Source organism: Periplaneta americana, chromosome 1, assembly GCF_040183065.1.
Source record: "Periplaneta americana isolate PAMFEO1 chromosome 1, P.americana_PAMFEO1_priV1, whole genome shotgun sequence".
NCBI lineage: Eukaryota > Metazoa > Arthropoda > Insecta > Blattodea > Blattidae > Periplaneta > Periplaneta americana.
In genome coordinates, this window is record NC_091117.1 from 5,948,804 (window position 1) to 5,969,557 (window position 20,754).

At 34.3% G+C, this 20,754-nt stretch overlaps 1 protein-coding gene across 1 annotated transcript in view; it reads left to right on the top strand.

Moving 5' to 3' along the window:
- The window catches only part of Best2 (bestrophin 2), a 478,470-nt gene that overhangs the window by 300,764 nt on the left and 156,952 nt on the right, over positions 1-20,754 (top strand). Inside the window, exon 4 of the mRNA XM_069829668.1 lies at positions 1,942-2,071. Within this exon, the coding sequence (XP_069685769.1) occupies positions 1,942-2,071 (130 nt within the window). The remainder of the gene's footprint in view (positions 1-1,941; positions 2,072-20,754) is intronic.

Below are 20,754 nucleotides of genomic sequence, written 5' to 3' on the forward strand. Positions count from 1 at the left end.
CTATTGGACCAATTAATAACATCTTTAGTAAATTCATTATTCTCTAGTTTAAAAGGTAAAAGAATATTACAGATAAAGAATGAACTATTCAGGAGTATCATTTATTTAATTAGCTAGTATTCTGAGGCTAAAAAAGTGTTGTGAATTCCATAGTTGCTTCTTACAGATTTTTTTTTTTTCGATTTTTAAGTACAAAATTACATTTTTCTTGCGAATTTATCACAATTGTTACAAATCACGCCACTCTTGTAAATTCTTCAAGACTGTAGGCTGCATTAGGATGCATTTATTAAACTGTAAAGAATCAAGTTCCTAAAGTCGTATGATTTTTAACAATTTTTGTGATAAGTGAGCAAGAATGATATCATTTTTAGTTAAAAAATTGAAAAACAATATCTGTACAAAGCAATTAACACATTTTTAGCTTCAGAACACTAGCCAATTAAAGAAATTCATTCTCTATTTGTATTATTCTTTTACCCTTAAAACTAAATAAAAAGGGTATTTTGCTAACAACTTCAAATTAGTGTAACTCTGAAAATATTGAGATTAGGAGACATGTTTATAGGGTATGACTTTTTTTGCTCAAAATATCTTCGGAAATAAGATCCGTAAGTGGCGGTAAATCTTTGTGAATCACCCTGTTTAATCTATTCTAACTCATCTTGTCTGTTTAATATTTCCTAAGTCATCTTTCTAACTAATCTATCATGTCTTATCTTTTCTACTTAATCTATTCTACTCAATTTGTCTATCTAATGTATCCTAATTAATTCTGTCTATCTAATCTATCCTATCTCATCTAACCTATCTTATATTTTCTATCTAATCAATCCTATCTTATGTACCTAATCTATCTTATTTTGCCTATATGAGCTATCCAATCTTATCTATCTAATATATCCTATGTTATTTTTATGTAATATACGGGTATACTAAATCATCTTGTATATCTAAACTATCCTAAGTCATCTTGCCCGTTTAATCTATTCTAACTCATTTTGTCTATCTAATCTATCTTACCTCATCTTATCTATCTAATCTATTTTATTTAATCTAACCTATCTTATCTTTTCTATCTAATCTATCCTATTTTGTCTACCTAATATACCCTCTTTTGCCTATCTATAATAACTTATCTCATCCATCAAATCTATCCTATCTTATCTTGTCTCTCAAATTGTTCTATTTTATATTTTCTATCTAATCTGTGCTGTTTTATTTTGTCTATCTAAGCTATCGTAACCCATCTTATCTAATCTATACATCCATCTGTTCGTCCAACTAACCACGGGTATCTTTGTTGAATCCTTGATCCACTAATCAGCCTTTCTTTCAAGTATCCAGCAATTCATTGATACATTGATACATCCCTGTATCCATCTAGTATTGCATGAAGCCTCCATTCACTCACTCACCCACTCACTCATTCACTCCATCCGTCCGTCTGTATTCTTACTATCCATGTTTTAATGCCGTTCTGGATCTCACCTTCATGCCCGGCAATCAGTGTACCTCCAGTGATGTGTAGTCCAAATTTCGTCGTGCTGCCACCTAAAATTAAAGATCAATCAGTTAATAGCGGATTATTTTCTGTTTCAACCCAAAGCCATAATTTTCTTTTAATATTAGGGGAGAGTTGGGTAGTATTGGACATCGGGTAATATCGGACAGTGAGTTTCTTTCATCTTCCACCAGATGATAGTACCTGAATGACATGGTTACGTTTCTGTGATGTCGCATACAGAAACGTAACCATGTCATCAGATACTACCATCTGTTGGTAGATGAAAGAAACGCACTGTCCGATATTACCCGATGTCCGATACTACCCTACTCTCCCCTAAAGTTATGCCTTAACCACTACGTCACCATAGTTTTCACAGACGGTGTTAGTTGCGAGGGCAGCACGGGCTAATAGTTGGATTTTGCCTTTTCCAGGATGAGAGAGGAAGACTGATGCGGAGGAATATAGTCCGCTACGCCATGTTGTCTTACGTCATCACCCTGCAGAAAGTCAGCTTTCGAGTGAAAAAGCGCTTCCCTACCTGGCAGCATATGGTGGATGCTGGTAAGTACACGTGAAGTGCTAAGTGCTTACATATAAAAGAGTTTCCCGTGTTCGCGAGTCATCATTTCGTGGTGATTGGGTATACACGAGTGCGGACTGCAATGACAGGGAGTCCGACCCTGATCAGCAGTGAGGTCGTCAATGGCGTTGAATGTTCCCCGTCGTGAATAATGCCTTCACAGAAAATGTCTTGCCTATCAAAGCGACTTCCAGTAATTTTACTAGATTGGCCCAACTTCCTCATCGGTGTTTCTGCTTAAAGTCTATAATCTCACACTACAGTAACAGACAGTTAACTCAGGCCCAATTGTATAAAACTCCCTGACTAAAGATCAACTTTGATCGAAGATCGAAAAGTGAACCGAGTTCAGACACTTCTATTGTATAAAACTTTTCTGCGATGAAATTACCTTGGTTCAAATGCAATCTAAGTTAACGTGAAAAGGATTTGGTAACATCGCATAAACAGGTGAAATACGTGATGCGCGGAGAGGTTTGTTCAGTGTTGCCAATCTAGCGACTTTAACTCTTTTTCAACAACAATTTCTTTTAACTTTTATATTGCTTAAATAGGGATTTAGCAAACTTTTTAGCACCCCATAGTGATAAAATTTAATCTTTCTTTGTTGATAATGAGAAATCTAGCGACTTTACAACTACTTTTTGGCGACTTTCCGTATACTCTGTTGGAGACACTGGTTTGTTTTGTGCAATGTAAATAATGGCGGACAATAAGAAGAAGGTTGACTTCTCCAAGTTGTTATCATGTTATGGTGTTTGATACTGCTAAACATAATAAAGCTTTATAAAACGACAATTTTCGTTTAGTAATACAGTTAATTGAAAATTTATGAATGTACCTATCATATCCATTAATAATTAATAGTTGTTATAAACATAATATAATTATAGGTTATATTCTTTGATACTGCTGAACACGATAGAGCCTTATAAAATATAAGAATGTTTGTGTATTAAGGCAAGAAATTGAAATATATATATATATATATATATATATATATATATATATATATATATGTATATATATATATATATATGTACCTACCATATCTATTAATATTAATAATAATGGATATTTTATTTGCACAATCTGTCACTAGTATATTTCAAACAGAAAAGAAATAACTGAACTTGGATCATCTAACTTAATCGGAGAAATTTCTTCAGTCAAAGTTGACTTTAGTTTGAGACAAATTAATCTCAGATTAGACTTTATACAACACAAAATTCCAAGTTCAGCTAGAACAAGGATCAATTTAACCTCTGATCTAAGATTAAATGGTTTATACAATCGGCCCTTAATGGTTCAAAAAGAGTCCATGCCTGTGCTTACTTTGTGGTGTAGTTAGCGAGAATTTCTGCCGACATAAAGCTGTCGTTATGTTTAACGAATTTTGCTACGACCATTACACTTTTACTACGTCATACTACTTTTGACCAGAAAATAATTTCAATTTACAAAAATGTTTTAAAATATAGGAATAATAACGATTTTTCAAAAAATAATTTCAATTCTACAAAAATGTTAAAAGATGTAGGAATAATAACGGTTTTTAAAAAATTAATTGCAAGTTACTAAAATGTAAAAAAAATATATAGTAACAGCAATAATAACGGTTTTTCAGAACATAATTTAAATTTACAAAGTATAGGAATAAAAAGTTTTTATCCATGACCATAACGAAAAACACGCCTTTACTAAATACTTTTGCGTTTGCAAAGTAGGCTTTTATTCAACATTACTTTATTTCACTAGTGAGATAAAGACTTTACCTCACAGTTTGAACTTTATCTCACAGTTCATTAGTATTTTCCTAGTACTCGTATACTTTTCCATTGAACTATTACTCAAGAAGTTAATATATTAGTTACTAGATGTCACTACCTCTACTTCTTCATTACCATTTCTCAAATATACATGCACTCAATCTCCTTCTCTTTTCTCTATCTACTACATCGTAATTTGTGCATTGCATCCATATCTAATATGTACTTCAGGAGACTTGAACCTGCGAAGTTGGGTTTATAGGATTTTAAAACAACACGCGTTACCCAACTGAGCTAAACAGACACGATGATTAATTACGTTTTAATATTCCTCTTAAGTTTACAGAAGTAAAATGTGAAATTATTTTAATCACATTAGTCCCGTGAACACTTTAAATAATCCCTGAAACTTCAAAAAGACGAAAATACACGTTTAAAATGAAAAAATATATATTAAAATTATATAATTAATTATAATTTGTTATTTATCCAACGCCTTAGATACCATTCTTCACTAATCATGGCCTCCTACATCATAACCTACCTAGTACACGTATCGATTCTAAAATCCATGCCATGGTATGTGATTATATGAGGATTTATTTTCAACATATTTTCTTTTGTAAAACTTAATTTTTCGTTATGGTCATGGATAAAATTACGTATGGTACTTGTGAGCGTGATCTTTATTGCCCTCGTGTAATTTAAATCTTTCCACTCGCGCAATAAAGATGCACTTACCTCACAAGTACCATAAATAACTATTTTTTAAATAATTTAAATTTACAAAAATGATAAAACAATATGGGAATAATAACATTTTTTTTTTCAAATAAACTGGTATCACTCTATTTATAGGGAATACAATAACTGTAAAATAAATTCAGACTTTACCTTCATTAGTTTAGAAAATTGAAATTTAATCTCATAACGCTTTTCTGCCAGGTAGACATCAATCCAACACCTTTCTGGGTACCTTTCCTCGTGTATTCTTATCACATATTCAGATCAATTCAGTTGCTTTTAGGCCTACTTCACAAAAGCAGTACATAATTCTTAATATTAATTTTTCTGTAATAACGTAGACCTACACTAGCCATTAGCTACTAATCTTTTCTAATTTTTAACTTTTGCTATGTGCCTTGAAAATCGATTTTCATTTACAGTAATTTAATTTTAAATTATTATTTACTTCCCATGTTTCAGTCCCATATAAAACTTAAATTATACAGGATGTTTCAAAAAGATTTGGAAAAAAAAATTATGGGATGATAGGGCAGGACAATTTGCATTCCCTATCTTCTTCCTCCTATCACCCCTCCCATGTCCTGAAAACAGTTCTTCACTAAATTTTCTAAGTAGATGTTGAAGAGGATATGTGGTAAAGGGCGTCCTTGTCGAATCTACTTAATGGTAGATAAATGTGGCGCAAGTTTGTGGTGTTCCTCAGAGTGCATTGCTCTCGAGTGCACGGCTGAGCATAACAGAGTTGTGGACGCCAGACGTTAATAAATCTACTTTGCAATAGAGATGGCACACGTCTTCATTTGTATGGCCGTTGTCTCCGCAACGCACGCTTGCGGAATTTCTCGTCACTTTCAACTGGAGCAGTGCAGTTAGTTTCTCATGTCATGCGGAGCGGCGATTATTGCGAGATGGCTGGCGGCATCCCAACGAGGGGCTGTTGCACAGCGATGAGCGGCGGGTTGTATAACGACGAGGAGTAACGCAGGCAAGAAGAGAAGAGATGGTACAGTAGAAGTACAAGAGAAGATTGAGGGAAGTATATGAAGGATTTGTGAAGAAACAGACGAAAGGTAACGGGGAAGAAGATGAAGAAGGAGCAAAAGAAAGAAGACTAAAACGGCATACAATAGTATAGGGCAGAAACATGGACATTACGACGAAGTGAAGAGAAGCGACTAGAAGCATTTGAAATGTGGATATGGAGAAGAATGGAGTGTGTGAAATGGACAGACAGAATAAGAAATGAAGCTGTGTTGGAAAGAGTGGGTGAAGAAAGAATGATGCTGAAACTGATCAGGAAGAGAAAAAAGGAATTGGTTGGGTCACTGACTGAGAAGAAACTGCCTACTGAAGGATGCACTGGAAGGAATGGTGAACGGGAGAAGAGTTCGGGGCAGAAGAAATCAGATGACAGACGACATTAAGATATGCGGGGACTAAGAGGAAGGCAGAAAATAAGAAAAAATGGAGAATGCTAGGTTTGCAGTGAAAGACCTGCACTGGGGCGAACACTTATGTATATGTAAGGTCTATTCCATATGAAATTGATCAGTGAAAAACCTCGCATTTTTATACTCTAATTTTTCCCCTATTTATAGAAGGTGCTGAGGAGAGTACATTTTCAAAAATGTACTATCGAAAGTCGAACGGTTTTCGTATTATTGAGCAACAAATTTAGTGTATTTTATAAAAACAAGCCTCTTTCAGCGCTCAGAACTCTGGAACCATTTACTGCAGAACATTGAACGAAAGCTCATTTTGAAGCTGACATTTGGTAGGTTATGTTAAGAAGTAATCCTTATTTTTATTGTATACAGAGAGACAGATAATCTGATTTTACTTACTTTTAGGCTTTTTGCCAATTTGTAAAAATGTAAAAAAAAATATTGAGAAAAAACCTTGCATTATTAAGAGGGATTCGGCATTGTTTGCTTAGTGGCTCGGCAATAAGTTTCGAGGGTATTAAATAGATTATATTCACACGCCTGGACTTGAACGGCGCAGTACCGCACGCACTGGCCGAGAGCTGAAGATAAGCGAGCATTGGGCGTCATTTTACTCCTGTGTTTATGAAAACTTGTGATAAAGCTAGCCCAGCTATGCGCTACTAGACAAAACATCACGTGTTTGTCTCCTGGCCTTGCTTGTCTCGGCTAGCTCCCGTCTCACAGTCAGCTGGTTACTTCACGCGCGTACTATTTATTTTCTTTATTTGATATTTTCAATACTTTCTTATCAACGGTGCACCAGTAAAAATAAGTGTTTATTTATACTTTCAATGTGGAATCTAACTATATATTTTTAAAATATTTTTTCCTAGGCCATAAAAAGTAAGAAAATCTGTTTATATGTCAATATAAACTTTAATTTCTCAGCATCAAAATAAACCATGATTTTGATCATTGGGTGAAAGGGTTTCGGAGCTGCAACAGTTTAAAGTTGCTAATTTTATGAAAATACGATAAATTTAAATATTTTAAATTTAAACACTATGAAGTTCTGATGCCTCAAACTTTTCACAAAACATTGTATCACAGTTGTCTACGTACAAAAAAAGTTTAATCGTATTTAGAAATTGTAAGGTCAATTTTCTCTATATTTCGGTCGATTTGAGATGGAATAGCTCTATAGAAGAAAATAAGGAGAAAATAAAGAAGCGAAGAAAATCAAAAGAAGCAACATAAGAAGAAAGGAAGGTAATAAAACACTGCAAAGTAGCAAAGGAAAGAAGAAGACAAAGACATAGAAATAGTGCAGAAAAGGAGAAGAAAATAAAGAAGTGTAAGTTATGTATTAGGCCTACCTCTGATTGAGGTTCTGGCTGAAACGTACAATAGTGGCAAAAAAAAAACCGTACCGACCCTTGTAGCTGATTTCAGAGCCTTGTTCACTCCAGAGCACGATAGACTGGTAACTAAGACTTTCGTGGTTCGAATCCTGCTTGGGAAGGAAACTTTTTTTTTTTGTTCCATATTCAAATTTATTCCCAATACTTTCCGATTGCAGCGATATTTTACTACTTAATTAACTTATTATTCCCAGAACATGAATTTTACCAGCAATCGAAAAGTATTGGGAATAATGACACGACGTAATCACTCCTGCTTAATTTGACGTTAAAAACTGGTCATTAAGTGAATTTCCAGCCGAATAGATAAAGAATTTTCAACATTTGCTATAGAGGTTAGTAATCTCCCAAAGATACTCTACATTTTAAGTATAACAAATTGTGGCTAGCATCATTCGTTTTGAAATAAAGAAAGAAAGAAATGTGTTAGTTCTATATGAATCAATCTAGAAAGAAATGTGTTATTTCCATATAAATCAATCTAGAAAGAAATCTGTTAGTTCTATATAAATCAATCTAGAAAGAAATGTGTTAGTTCTATATAAATCAATCTAGAAAGAAATGTGTTATTTCTATATAAATCAATCTAGAAAGAAATGTGTTATTTCTATATAAATCAATCTAGAAAGAAATGTGTTAGTTCTATATAAATCAATCTAGAAAGAAATGTGTTAGTTCTATATAAATCAATCTAGAAAGAAATGTGTTAGTTCTATATAAATCAATCTAGAAAGAAATGTGTTATTTCTATATAAATCAATCTAGAAAGAAATGTGTTATTTCTATGTAAATCAATCTAGAAAGAAATGTGTTATTTCTATATAAATCAATCTAGAAAGAAATGTGTTATCTCTATATAAATCAATCTAGAAAGAAATGTGATATTTCTATATAAATCAATCAAGAAACAAATGTGTTATTTCTATATAAATCTATCTAGAAATAAATGTGTTATTTCTATATAAATCTATCTAGAAAGAAATGTGTTATTTCTATATAAATCAATCTAGAAAGAAATGTGTTATTTCTATATAAATCTATCTAGAAAGAAATGTGTTATTTCTATATAAATCAATCTAGAAAGAAATGTGTTATTTCTATATAAATCAATCTAGAAAGAAATGTGTTATTTCTATATAAATCAATCTAGAAAGAAATGTGTTATTTCTATATAAATCAATCTAGAAAAAGGTGTTATTTCTATATAAATCAATCTAGAAAGAAATGTGTTATTTCTATATAAATCAATCTAGAAAGAAATGTGTTATTCCTATATAAATCAATCTAGAAAGAAATGTGTTATTTCTATATAAATCAATCTAGAAAGAAATGTGTTATTTCGATATAAATCAATCTCGAAAGAAATGTGTTATTTCTATATAAATCAATCTAGAAAGAAATGTGTTATTTCTATATAAATCAATCTAGAAAGAAATGTGTTATTTCTATATAAATCAATCTAGAAAGAAATGTGTTATTTCTATATAAATCAATCTAGAAAGAAATGTGTTATTTCTATATAAATCTATCTAGAAAGAAATGTGTTATTTCTATATAAATCAATCTAGAAAGAAATGTGTTATTTCTATATAAATCAATCTAGAAAGAAATGTGTTATTTCTATGTAAATCAATCTAGAAAGAAATGTGTTATTTCTATATAAATCAATCTAGAAAGAAATGTGTTATCTCTATATAAATCAATCTAGAAAGAAATGTGTTATTTCTATATAAATCAATCTGTAGTCTGTTATTGATCTGTGTGGTGTAGGTCTATCTTCAGTCCGACTTATTATCCGAAAAATCCAACACTATCCTGTCATGCTTGACAGAGTTGGATGATGAATGCCGGGAAGTTGTCAAGCATTTCATGAGGTACTATACAGGGCGTTTAATTTTTAACAGCTGTTGTAAAATTTTCAGAACATCCATGAAAAAAAAAATACCACAGATCTTAATTCTTGGATGCATAATTCGTTAAGAATGTGTCATCGAACATTCAATGAAATCAATCAAACTCATGTATCTCCTCATGAGGAACATAGGGCATTCACAGAGTGCCTCCATCGGACCCTATTCGTAGTCAACTTCTTCACTTCGCTACATGTTTTCCCCTTCCTAGCAATTTCCTCCTAAACTGTTCTCTTCCATGTATTTTTTGGCCTTCCTCTTGTTCTACTACCCTGGGGGTTCCAATCCAAAGCCATACTTTCTACTGCTCCATCTTCTTGCCTGATTGTGTGTCCTATCCAATTCCACTTTCGTCTTTTGACTTCTATTGTGATTTATTTCTGATTTGTTATCTTCCATAGTTCTGAGTTTTTGATTATATCTGGCCATCTAATTTTTAAAATCCTTCGTAAACATCTATTAACAAATGTTTGCAGTTTATTTTGTATAATTTTACTTGTTTTCCATGTCTCACAGCCATATAATAAGACTGATTTCACATTACTGTTAAAGATTTTAATTTTTGTAGATCTAGATATAATATAAGACTTCCATATTGGGTACAACTGGACAAATGCACTATTTGCATTTTTTTATTCGGTTCTTTACATCCTCAAAGGCTCCACCACCCTTGTCAATTATACTACCCAAATATTTAAATTCTTGGACAGTATCAATGTTATTATTATTTATTCATCGAACTTATGTTCTTTAACAAAAATGATCTTCTCTGTGTGACCTAATATTCCTCAAAGTTTGTTGGTTATGTTCTGTTACACCCTGTATATGAGCATCGAAAACCTCGAGACTTAATTTATTTTTAACTATTGCAAAAATTGTATATAAGATTAGTGGAAAGTGGAGAGTCTTGATGGAGTGAAAGAGAGAAACTGGACTATCTCCAGGAAAACGTCTAGTACGTCCGCTTTGTTCACCACAAATTCTATGATAAGCCAGGCCGAGAATCGAACCCTGTCCTCCTGAATGGAAGACCACTCAGCTTCCAACAGCACGTCATCACATCCACAACACCAGGAAGCCAAACGAAGACGGAAGAAGGGAAGTATCGTACAGTAGTTGGGAATCTGTGATTTGGTCTTTCCGTGGAAGTTGGCGTGTCACAGCTATTGTCATTATTTTGAATTTCGAACACGCGCGTGGCAGGACGTGAACGCGGTCGAAAGGCGTAACTAACAACTGCGACATTGTCGTAATCTGAAGACGTTTTATGTTTTCTGAGAAATCTTTCTTCCACGAAGGACGCCATAAATAGTTTGTTACCATGCAACGTTCTCAAAAGATTTCTTATTATTAGGTCTGGTTGCAGAAAACGCAAATCAAATCAGTCCCTTATCGCCAATCAGTTGATGTCTGATTTATTTGATTGTTCATTGCGTTGCACAAACGTGAATCTCCAATCAACTTGTCTCAATTTACTAATTGCTGATTTGAGAAAGAAATGCATTTGACAACAGCGCTATTTAGCAACCACAGCCGATTTGATGCTCTTTAAAAGTCGCGAAACGAATGCATCAAGTGGGCGGTGACTAGGAAAACAAGTGAATGTTCAAGTGAATGTTTTGCTGTTTTGTTGCTTTTTGTAGAAAGGAAACAGGCGGATTCTATTTGTATATAGACTACAATATAGTGAAAAAAAAAATGAAGCAAAAGAAACGTAAGGGGGCTTCTGTTGTGGGATTTGCTAGGGGAGTCGACAAGAAATTGGAATATGCATAGCCTCCATAACCCAAAATAATTCCATTTCCCATCTCTCTGTTTACAAATGGAGCTCGTAACCTACTCATTAAAAATATTGTGTTATGTGTAGAACCCTGCCAACGAGCTACAACATTCCAGAATTTCAGTGATGGTGTAGACTACATATTGCCTGTATATTCACAGAAAAGAAACTTTTCTATTTCGATAAAGTTCGGCATCATTTCAACCAGGTGACTGGATGGGGATGTGAGCAGTCTATACAACCAATATTAGGCTACTCTTGGAAATCCTGACATGGCTGAAAATTCTCTCTGGATTTCAAATCGTTCCCTGTTTGAAGTTTGGGGATTTATGAGACCCTGCCATACAAAGCAATTTCATATGTAACATTCCTAACTACTCGGCAAATAGTTGATTTGTGGACTGCCTGAAAAATTCCAACAGCATAAAATATCAGCATTATTAGAACTTGGTTCATAGGAGAAAGTGGAAGGTTTCGATTTGTCTGTCTGCATATATTTGTTTCAATTCTTGAAAGTAACAAAACACACGAATCCTTACTTAACCTAGATCTTTGCTCAAATTCTCTGTCATTAGACATAAAGATAATTCATGTCTATCACGGAAACGCCTTCTTCTTAATAATACTTTTTTCATTCTAAAATTTCTTCATCAGAAGAATCCATTATGTCGAAAACAATATTGTTACGCTATAACTATTTACTATATAATTACAGTAACTGCATTATAAACAGAACAGCATAAATAGCCTACTTGATCGATGATCAGTGACTTAACTAGCAAAAATCTGTTGATCAAATCTGATGGAAGACTGATCTCCGATCAAACACTGATTGTTCTTTCTGCAACAGAAATAGAACTGATGGTCAATCAAACCCTCCTTGATTGCCAATCATATTTTGATCGGTGTTTCTGTAACCGGGCCTTAGACCCAATATTTGCATGAAACTGCATATTTTTATTGATACTTAATAATAATTAAGAAGTGCTCGGCCACCGGCGTGGCTCAGTCGGTTAAAGCGCTTTCCTGCCGGTCTGAAGTTGCGCTCGGGCGCGGGTTCGATCCAGTCTTGGGCTGGTTACCTGGTTGGGTTTTTTCCGAGGTTTTCCCCAACCGTAAGGTGAATGCCAGGTAATCTATGGCGAATCCTCGGCCTCATCTCTCCAAAATACCATCTCGCTATCACCAATTTCATCGACGCTTAATCACCTATTAGTTGATACTGCGTCGTAAAATAACGAAATAAAAAAAAAAAGAAGTACTCATTCGATAGCTGAGAACCAGACTGTTTTAAGTCCAACTTTTTTAAAGAAAGTAATCTGTGTTTCATTGAATTCCAGTTCTTGTCTGCATATATGAATCAAACAAAATTGTAAATATTCCTCTCCATAAGGATGCTATGAAGCTTTGAATGTCAGGAGCCTAAAATAGCTCTCATAAAAATAGTAAAATGGATTTAGAACAGTGTTGTTCTGAGAAATCGATATATCTTTGCGTTTCGAAGAAAGAACAATCGATTAAACTAATTTTGTTTGACATCCCAGTCTTCTAACAAAATGTTTCACGCGCTTCCAGATTCAATGTTAAACAAAATGACCAGCATCCCAAGATTCTGGAAGTGACATGTGGGCTAGTGAAGATGGTCCAATTGAATGGCGTGTTACTGAGGTGGCATCTTGTTTATACAGGATGACTCACGAGGAAAGTTAAAATTTGGGATGTGAATTCTGAAGTCATTCTGAGTCAAAACTTTCATATGAATATAGATCCGTTTTCGAACGGTTACGGAAATATGGCTCTCTGATTTCACAAAAACTCCTGCGATTCCATTATACTAACTCGCATTTAGAGACTGATAAAGGACAAATTTAAAGTTTATATTCACATGTGCATAAATACTTCATATTCTAGATGTCGGGGTCGATGTTTTCGTATATTTTCAAAAGGTACCTCCTTCTGCTTCAATGCACTGTTGCGCTCGGGCGTGAATCGCGCTCATCGCTCGTCAGAGTTGCACGTGGGTGTTCTTTATGCCGCATCCAAAATACATTCGATTAGCGCCTCTCTCGTTTTCACCTTCCTTCGCTATACCAAGTCTTTCATCCAACCCCATAGACATCAAATACTCTTCGATATGGTACCCTTCTGTTCGGAAAGCGTCGTTCATATTCAGCGACGGCACGCAAGGAACTTCCATCGCACAAGCCATAAACATTCACAATATCGGCGTATTCTGCAGTCGAAAATGTATAAGGCATCTTGAAAAACACAACTTAACACTTCCGATAACTGCACCTGTATAACTACTGTACTGTAGGTAGCTGACTGAACTGCTGTGAACCGATAAGCGATAGTGTATTTGCGTTAAGCGCGGGATCTGTGCCATTACATCAAACTGGACATTTGTAATGTGGTTAAACGTTTATAGAAAACTAGTGGCTTGTGCAGCAAATGCTGCAAACTAAGTTCATTAGACGTTCAAATAAACATTTTTCAGATTTATTTTCAGTGAAGAATACCAGACATTCTGAAAGTTATTTGCTTCCATAATAATGAAAGATACTCTCTCTCGAGCCAATACTGAAGAGAACCACGCATATAAATATCTACACCACACCGCCATTAAATATATGAAAAAGACCCAACCTCACTTGATTAATAACTATAAAAATATTTGACTTTTAATAATATTATTATCTTACGTAAGTTTTATACTTTCAGTAACATATACTATATATACTATATAGCGGCCACTCAGTAAAATATAGAAATCAAAATCTAATTTAAGTTATTCTCTACATCTACTTATATAACCCCAAAACGTTTCACTTTCATATCATCAATATAGCATTAACATGTAAAATTAATGAAAAATAGTCACAACATGGCATTAACGACAATAATATTTCATTTCTAATGGTAATAATGTCGTCAAACCACCTCAAGTTTTGTAGTTTTTAATATCCAATACACAGCTGTACCCAGAAAATTACACACCACAGAATCGGATCTGTAAATTATTTTTAGTGTTTAGTTGAGGGGTTTGGACTTTTTCCATTGCTGGTTGTCACAATAAAAAAATTAAGACACAACGTTTCGAAGTGTGGTTCTCCCTTCGTCTTCAGATGGAAGCTGTCATACAGAATAGCTGTACGTAACGATCCCAACAATACGTTTTTTCTCTTCTCTCCTTCCTTCCACCTGAAGACGAAGGGAGAACCACTCTTCGAAACGTTGTGTCTTAATTTTTTTATTGTGACAACCAGCAATGGAAAAAGTCCAAACCCCTCACCTAAACATTAACAATCCACCATTGCTTTCCAACCCCTCATTTAGATCAAATTATTTTTAGTAAGTTAAGTTTTTAATAACTAATTTACTTTGAGCTCTAAATATGTCAGCATTCTTGCAGATCATGGCCTTCGTGTAATATTGTTTACTGTAGTGTGTGTTTTGTTTTATTCTGAAACTGACGACAGATGGATTTTGGAAAATTGGAAAATTATGTTGAAAAATTGACATTTCACTGAAAACTACTATTTTTCTGAAAAACTTTGAGTTCTAAGTTTCAAAATGAGGGGTCATTTATTAAAATACGTTGAGCCGTTTTCCCGTGATTTACATTAGCAGTTCAAATTATATACAGTAAAACCCCGATTATCCGTCACCCTATTATACCTGGTGAGGTTTAACTTGTCTCAGTAGCAATAAAACCAAGTCCCTTCAAATGAGGGTGGAGATTATAGGAGGGTTGTAAATTCTCAGTATTCCTTTCAAAACCTTGTTATTGTACAGGCTACCGGAACTCCGTTTCTTGAAAGACAAGCTCAGTGACGGAACTACACAGTACGAAGAGAGATATTTTGTTACTGAGTATTTTATTTTGTGCTACAGAATGTATCAACTTGTGATTTTTACATCCCTTTTAATTTATTTGTGTTATTTGTGCTTTTGATTTTGGTGCTCCTAGCTGGTGTAGGCAAACAAGGGAAACCGTTACAGTCAGACGCTAGGGAAATCGTATCTTTGGTGCATAAGTTCTTTGAAGAAGAATTAGACGTACTGAAAATCGGAAGAGAAACAATATCAGTATCAAATGGATTAGGTAGAGTGGCGGTTGCGACTGGTGTACCTAGGCGAACAGTTTCTCGTATTTTAAATCAAAAACAACAGGCGGAGAAAAGTGGAAACGTTTTGTCAACACTAGGAAAGAAGAGACCCAACAGAACACCAAATAAAACTGTTATAGATTCGTTTACCGGTTCTGCTATTCGCCGTACAATTTACAATTTGTATCAATCAAAGTTTTTGCCAAGTTTAGATAATATGAGGGAGGCTCTAAAAGAGGCGAAATTGTTTGATGGTAGCAAATGGACTCTTCGACAGATATTGAAGAAAATGAAATTTCGCTACGTCAAAAATAATCAAGGACGGAAAATGCTAATGCAAAGGAGTGATGTTGTAGTAAAGAGATTTCATTTTTTTGAGGAAAATAAGAGAATATCGATCTTCTAACCGCCCCATTATCTATTTGGACGAGACATGGATCAACGTAAATCACACTAAAGATAAAATATGGATGTGTGAAAATTCTGAGGGCGACCTAGAATCACCACTACGAGTCCCCATAGGCAAAGGCCAACGATTTATCGTGCTTCACGCTGGATCGCAGACTGGATTTGTACCTAATGGTTTATTGTGTTTCAAATCCAAATCTACACGAGACTATCGTGAAGAAATGGACGGGAATGTTTTTAAGAACTGGTTTATTAATACTCTCCTCCCTAATATACCACAGAATTCAGTGATAGTAATGGACAATGCATCTTACCATTCAGTTGAACTAAATAAAGCTCCCGTTTCTTCCACTAAAAAAAAAGAAATGCAAGCATGGTTACGCTATCACAATATTCCGTACGATCCGTGTTATGCTAAACCAGTTTTATATGATATTGTTAAAGGATCAAAAGACAGATTCAGAATATACGAAATCGACACAGTTGCTGTTCAACATGGACACACCGTACTGCGTTTGCCACCATATCATTGTGACTTTAATCCAATAGAATTGATATGGGCACAAGTAAAAAGTGACGTAGCAAAACACAACAGTGATTTCAAAATTAGCAAAACTAAGGAACTGTTTGAAGCCGCGTTGGAAAAAATAAAACACCTGAAAATTGGAATAGTGCGTGTGAACATGTTCGGTATATTGAAGATTTTTATAGGAGCAAAGATGGTGTCGTGGATGAGCTCTTGGACAGTTTTGTAATAAATTTAGAAGAATCGGATACATGTACAGATACAGATAAGTGTTTGGAGACTGACGACATCTCTATTTTCATGGAAGCAGGCCCTTCCGCCACTGGATGTATGGACGGCATCGCTCCATTGCCCCAATCACCATAACAATACAGACGAAGTAAGACATATCTCCTTTCTCTCTCTTTTCACAGTGAGACAAGATACATCACATCTAGTATAACCGATTGGTGGATTATCCGACTGTCTTTCTCGCTCGCAGAAAAAATATGAAGTACTGTACATTACATTAGTACGAATTTTTCTATACAATGTTTTTTTAATAAATCTTTACCCTTACGCATTATGGCCGTACTGTTTAACTTCTATGCAAAATATCTTCTACAAGCGGCAAAAGAAAACATGTTGTACTACGGAAAAAAGTGCAAGTAATTGAGTGGTTTGGGAAAAGAGAAAATTTGGTTCATTTCACATCACAATACGAGATAGGAATTACAACTGTACGCGATTTAGGCTAATGAAAAATGAAATATAAATTGTATAAAATTTGTAAATCTACAACATGAGACCTCTACTATTCCTATGTTTCCACAGACAGTCGTCATAAGGAGTTTCCTTAGCCATTAAAAACCCGTCGTTGACAACCAGATTTATGTACAATAAATAAAAATAATATTTTAATAACTCACTTATAGGAAAATCAAACATGAATTGTAACAAAAAATAAATAAATAAATAAATATATATATAAATAAATAAAAAAGACTTAAATTAGTGAACTTCTGATCCACTCCTACCGTATTAAAAGAAAAGACCGTGGAGGAAATTAGGAAAATATTATGTAGTTTATGAAAACTGTTTGTGGTACGGATTATCCGATTTTTTCGATTAACCGTTCACTCCACCCCCTTCATTACCACGGATAATAGAGGTTCTACTGTATATAGATAGTAATATACTGTATTTCATGCTAGAATAAGAGAAGTATTTAGGTGTAACCCACTTCTGAGAGGTTGGGGCTTTAATGAATTAAAATGCATCCGAACCCAAGCCCTGATATGCCTGCGTGCTATCGCCAAGCTCTGATAGAGGCAGATACCAAAGCTGTTCCATTGGAAAGGAGATTATCGCGGAGAATAAATTCTGCAGGAGAAGTAGGCCAGTCTGCTCCATTTGAAGCAGCAATACACGCAGTTTCGACACGAGATGCCGTACGCATCGCAACGCGTTAATTAACAATGAAGGCGCGAACCCAGGCCAGCAGCAGCGGGTCAGGTTGCGAGGCAATCTTCCGCGTCTTGGGTAACACGAGAGCTCTCGCCTGCAGCGCCAGAGCGTTATTTTTAGTAGACTGACCCGACCCGTCCGTCTGCCTCGTCGTGATTCACGGCATTCCTCCACAACTAATACCAGAGGGGAAGTAATACGATTGTCGGCTGAGGAATTCAGGCGGGGCAGCGTGGAAGGCGAATGACAAGTAGTAGTCACGGGTTGAACAGTTATTTCCCATCACAATAGTCACAATAGTTTCCCTTATCAGTTATTTTCCCATCACAAAAGTATTCTCTTTAATCACAGTTATTTTCACATCACAAAAGTGTTCTTATAATCACAGTTATTTCCCATCACATAAGTGTTCTCTTTAATCACAGTTATTTTCCCATCACAAAAGTGTTCTCTTTAATCACAGTTATTTTCCCATCACAATATCAACAACAGTGTCCTCTTATAATCACAGTTTTTTAGCCATCACAAGTATTCTCTTATCACAGTTATTTTAGCCATCACAAGTGTTCTCTTATAATCACAGTTATTTTTTCATTATAGTAGTCACAATGACATTCTCTTATAATCACAATTATTTCCCATCACAATATCCACAATAATGTTTTCTTATAATCATAGTTATTTTCACATCACAATATCCACAACAGAGTTATCTCATAATCACAGTTATTTTCCCGTCACAATAGCCACAACAGTGTTCTCTTATAATCACAGTTATTTTCCCATCACAATATTCACAACAGTGTCCTCTTATAATCACAGTTATTTTCCCATCACAATATTCATAACAGTGTCCTCTTATAATCACAGTTATTTTCCCATCACAATATTCGCAATAGTGTTCTCTTATAATCACAGTTATTTTCCCATCACAATATTCGCAATAGTGTTCTCTTATAATCACAGTTATTTTCCCATCACAATATTCGCAATAGTGTTCACTTATAATCACAGTTACTTTCCCATCACAATATCCACAATAGTGTTCTCTTATAATCACAGTTATTTTCCCATCACAATATCCACAATAGTGTTCTCTTATAATCACAGTTATTTTCCCATTACAATATTCACAACAGTGTTCTCTTATAATCACAGCTATTTTCCCATCACAATATCCACAATAGTGTTCTCTTATAATCACAGTTATTTTCCCATCACAATATCCACAATAGTGTTCTCTTATAATAACAGTTATTTTCCCATCACAATATCCACAATAGTGTTCTCTCATAATCACAGTTATTTTCCCATCACAATATTCACAACAGTGTCCTCTTATAATCACAGTTATTTTCCCATCACAATATTCGCAATAGTGTTCTCTTATAATCACAGTTACTTTCCCGTCACAATATCCACAATAGTGTTCTCTTATAATCACAGTTATTTTCCCATCACAATATCCACAATAGTGTTCTCTTATAATCACAGTTATTTTCCCATCACAATATTCACAACAGTGTCCTCTTATAATCACAGTTATTTTGCCATCACAATATTCACAACAGTGTCCTCTTATAATAACAGTTATTTTGCCACCACAATATTCACAACAGTGTTCTCTTATAATCACAGTTATTTTCCCATTACAATATCCACAATAGTGTTCTCTTATAATCACAGTTATTTTCTTCATCACAATATCCACAATAGTGTTCTCTTATAATCACAGTTATTTTCCCATCACAATATCCACAATAGTGTTCTCTTATAATCACAGTTATTTTCCCATCACAGTATTCACAACAGTGTTCTCTTATAATCACAGTTATTTTTCCATCACAATATCCACAACAGAGTTATCTCATAATCACAGTTATTTTCCCATCACAATATCCACAACAGTGTTCTCTTATAATCACAGTTATTTTCCCATCACAATATCCACAACAATGTTCTCTTATAATCACAGTTATTTTCCCATCACAATATCCACAACAGTGTTCTCTTATAATCACAGTTATTTTCCCATCACAATATTCACAACAGTGTCCTCTTATAATCACAGTTATTTTCCCATCACAATATTCGCAATAGTGTTCTCTTATAATCACAGTTATTTTCCCATCACAATATCCACAATAGTGTTCTCTTATAATCACAGTTATTTTCCCATCACAATATCCACAATAGTGTTCTCTTATAATCACAGTTATTTTCTCATCACAATATCCACAATAGTGTTCTCTTATAATCACAGTTATTTTCCCATCACAATATTCACAACAGTGTTCTCTTATAATCACAGTTATTTTCCCATCACAATATCCACAACAATGTTCTCTTATAATCACAGTTATTTTCCCATCACAATATCCACAACAGTGTTCTCTTATAATCACAGTTATTTTCCCATCACAATATTCACAACAGTGTCCTCTTATAATCACAGTTATTTTCCCATCACAATATTCGCAATAGTGTTCTCTTATAATCACAGTTATTTTCCCATCACAATATTCACAACAGTGTTCTCTTATAATCACAGTTATTTTCCCATCACAATATCCACAACAGTGTTCTCTTATAATCACAGTTATTTTCCCATCACAATATTCACAACAGTGTCCTCTTATAATCACAGTTATTTTCCCATCACAATATTCGCAATAGTGTTCTCTTATAATCACAGTTATTTTCCCATCACAATATCCACAATAGTGTTCTCTTATAATCACAGTTATTTTCTCATCACAATATCCACAATAGTGTTCTCTTATAATCACAGTTATTTTCCCATCACAATATTCACAACAGTGTTCTCTTATAATCACAGTTATTTTCCCATCACAATATCCACAATGGTGTTCTCTTATAATCACAGTTATTTTCCTATCACAATATTCACAACAGTGTTCTCTTATAATCACAGTTATTTTCCCATCACAATATCCACAATGGTGTTCTCTTATAATCACAGTTATTTTCCCATCACAATATTCACAACAGTGTTCTCTTATAATCACAGTTATTTTCCCATCACAATATCCACAATGGTGTTCTCTTATAATCACAGTTATTTTCCTATCACAATATTCACAACAGTGTTCTCTTATAA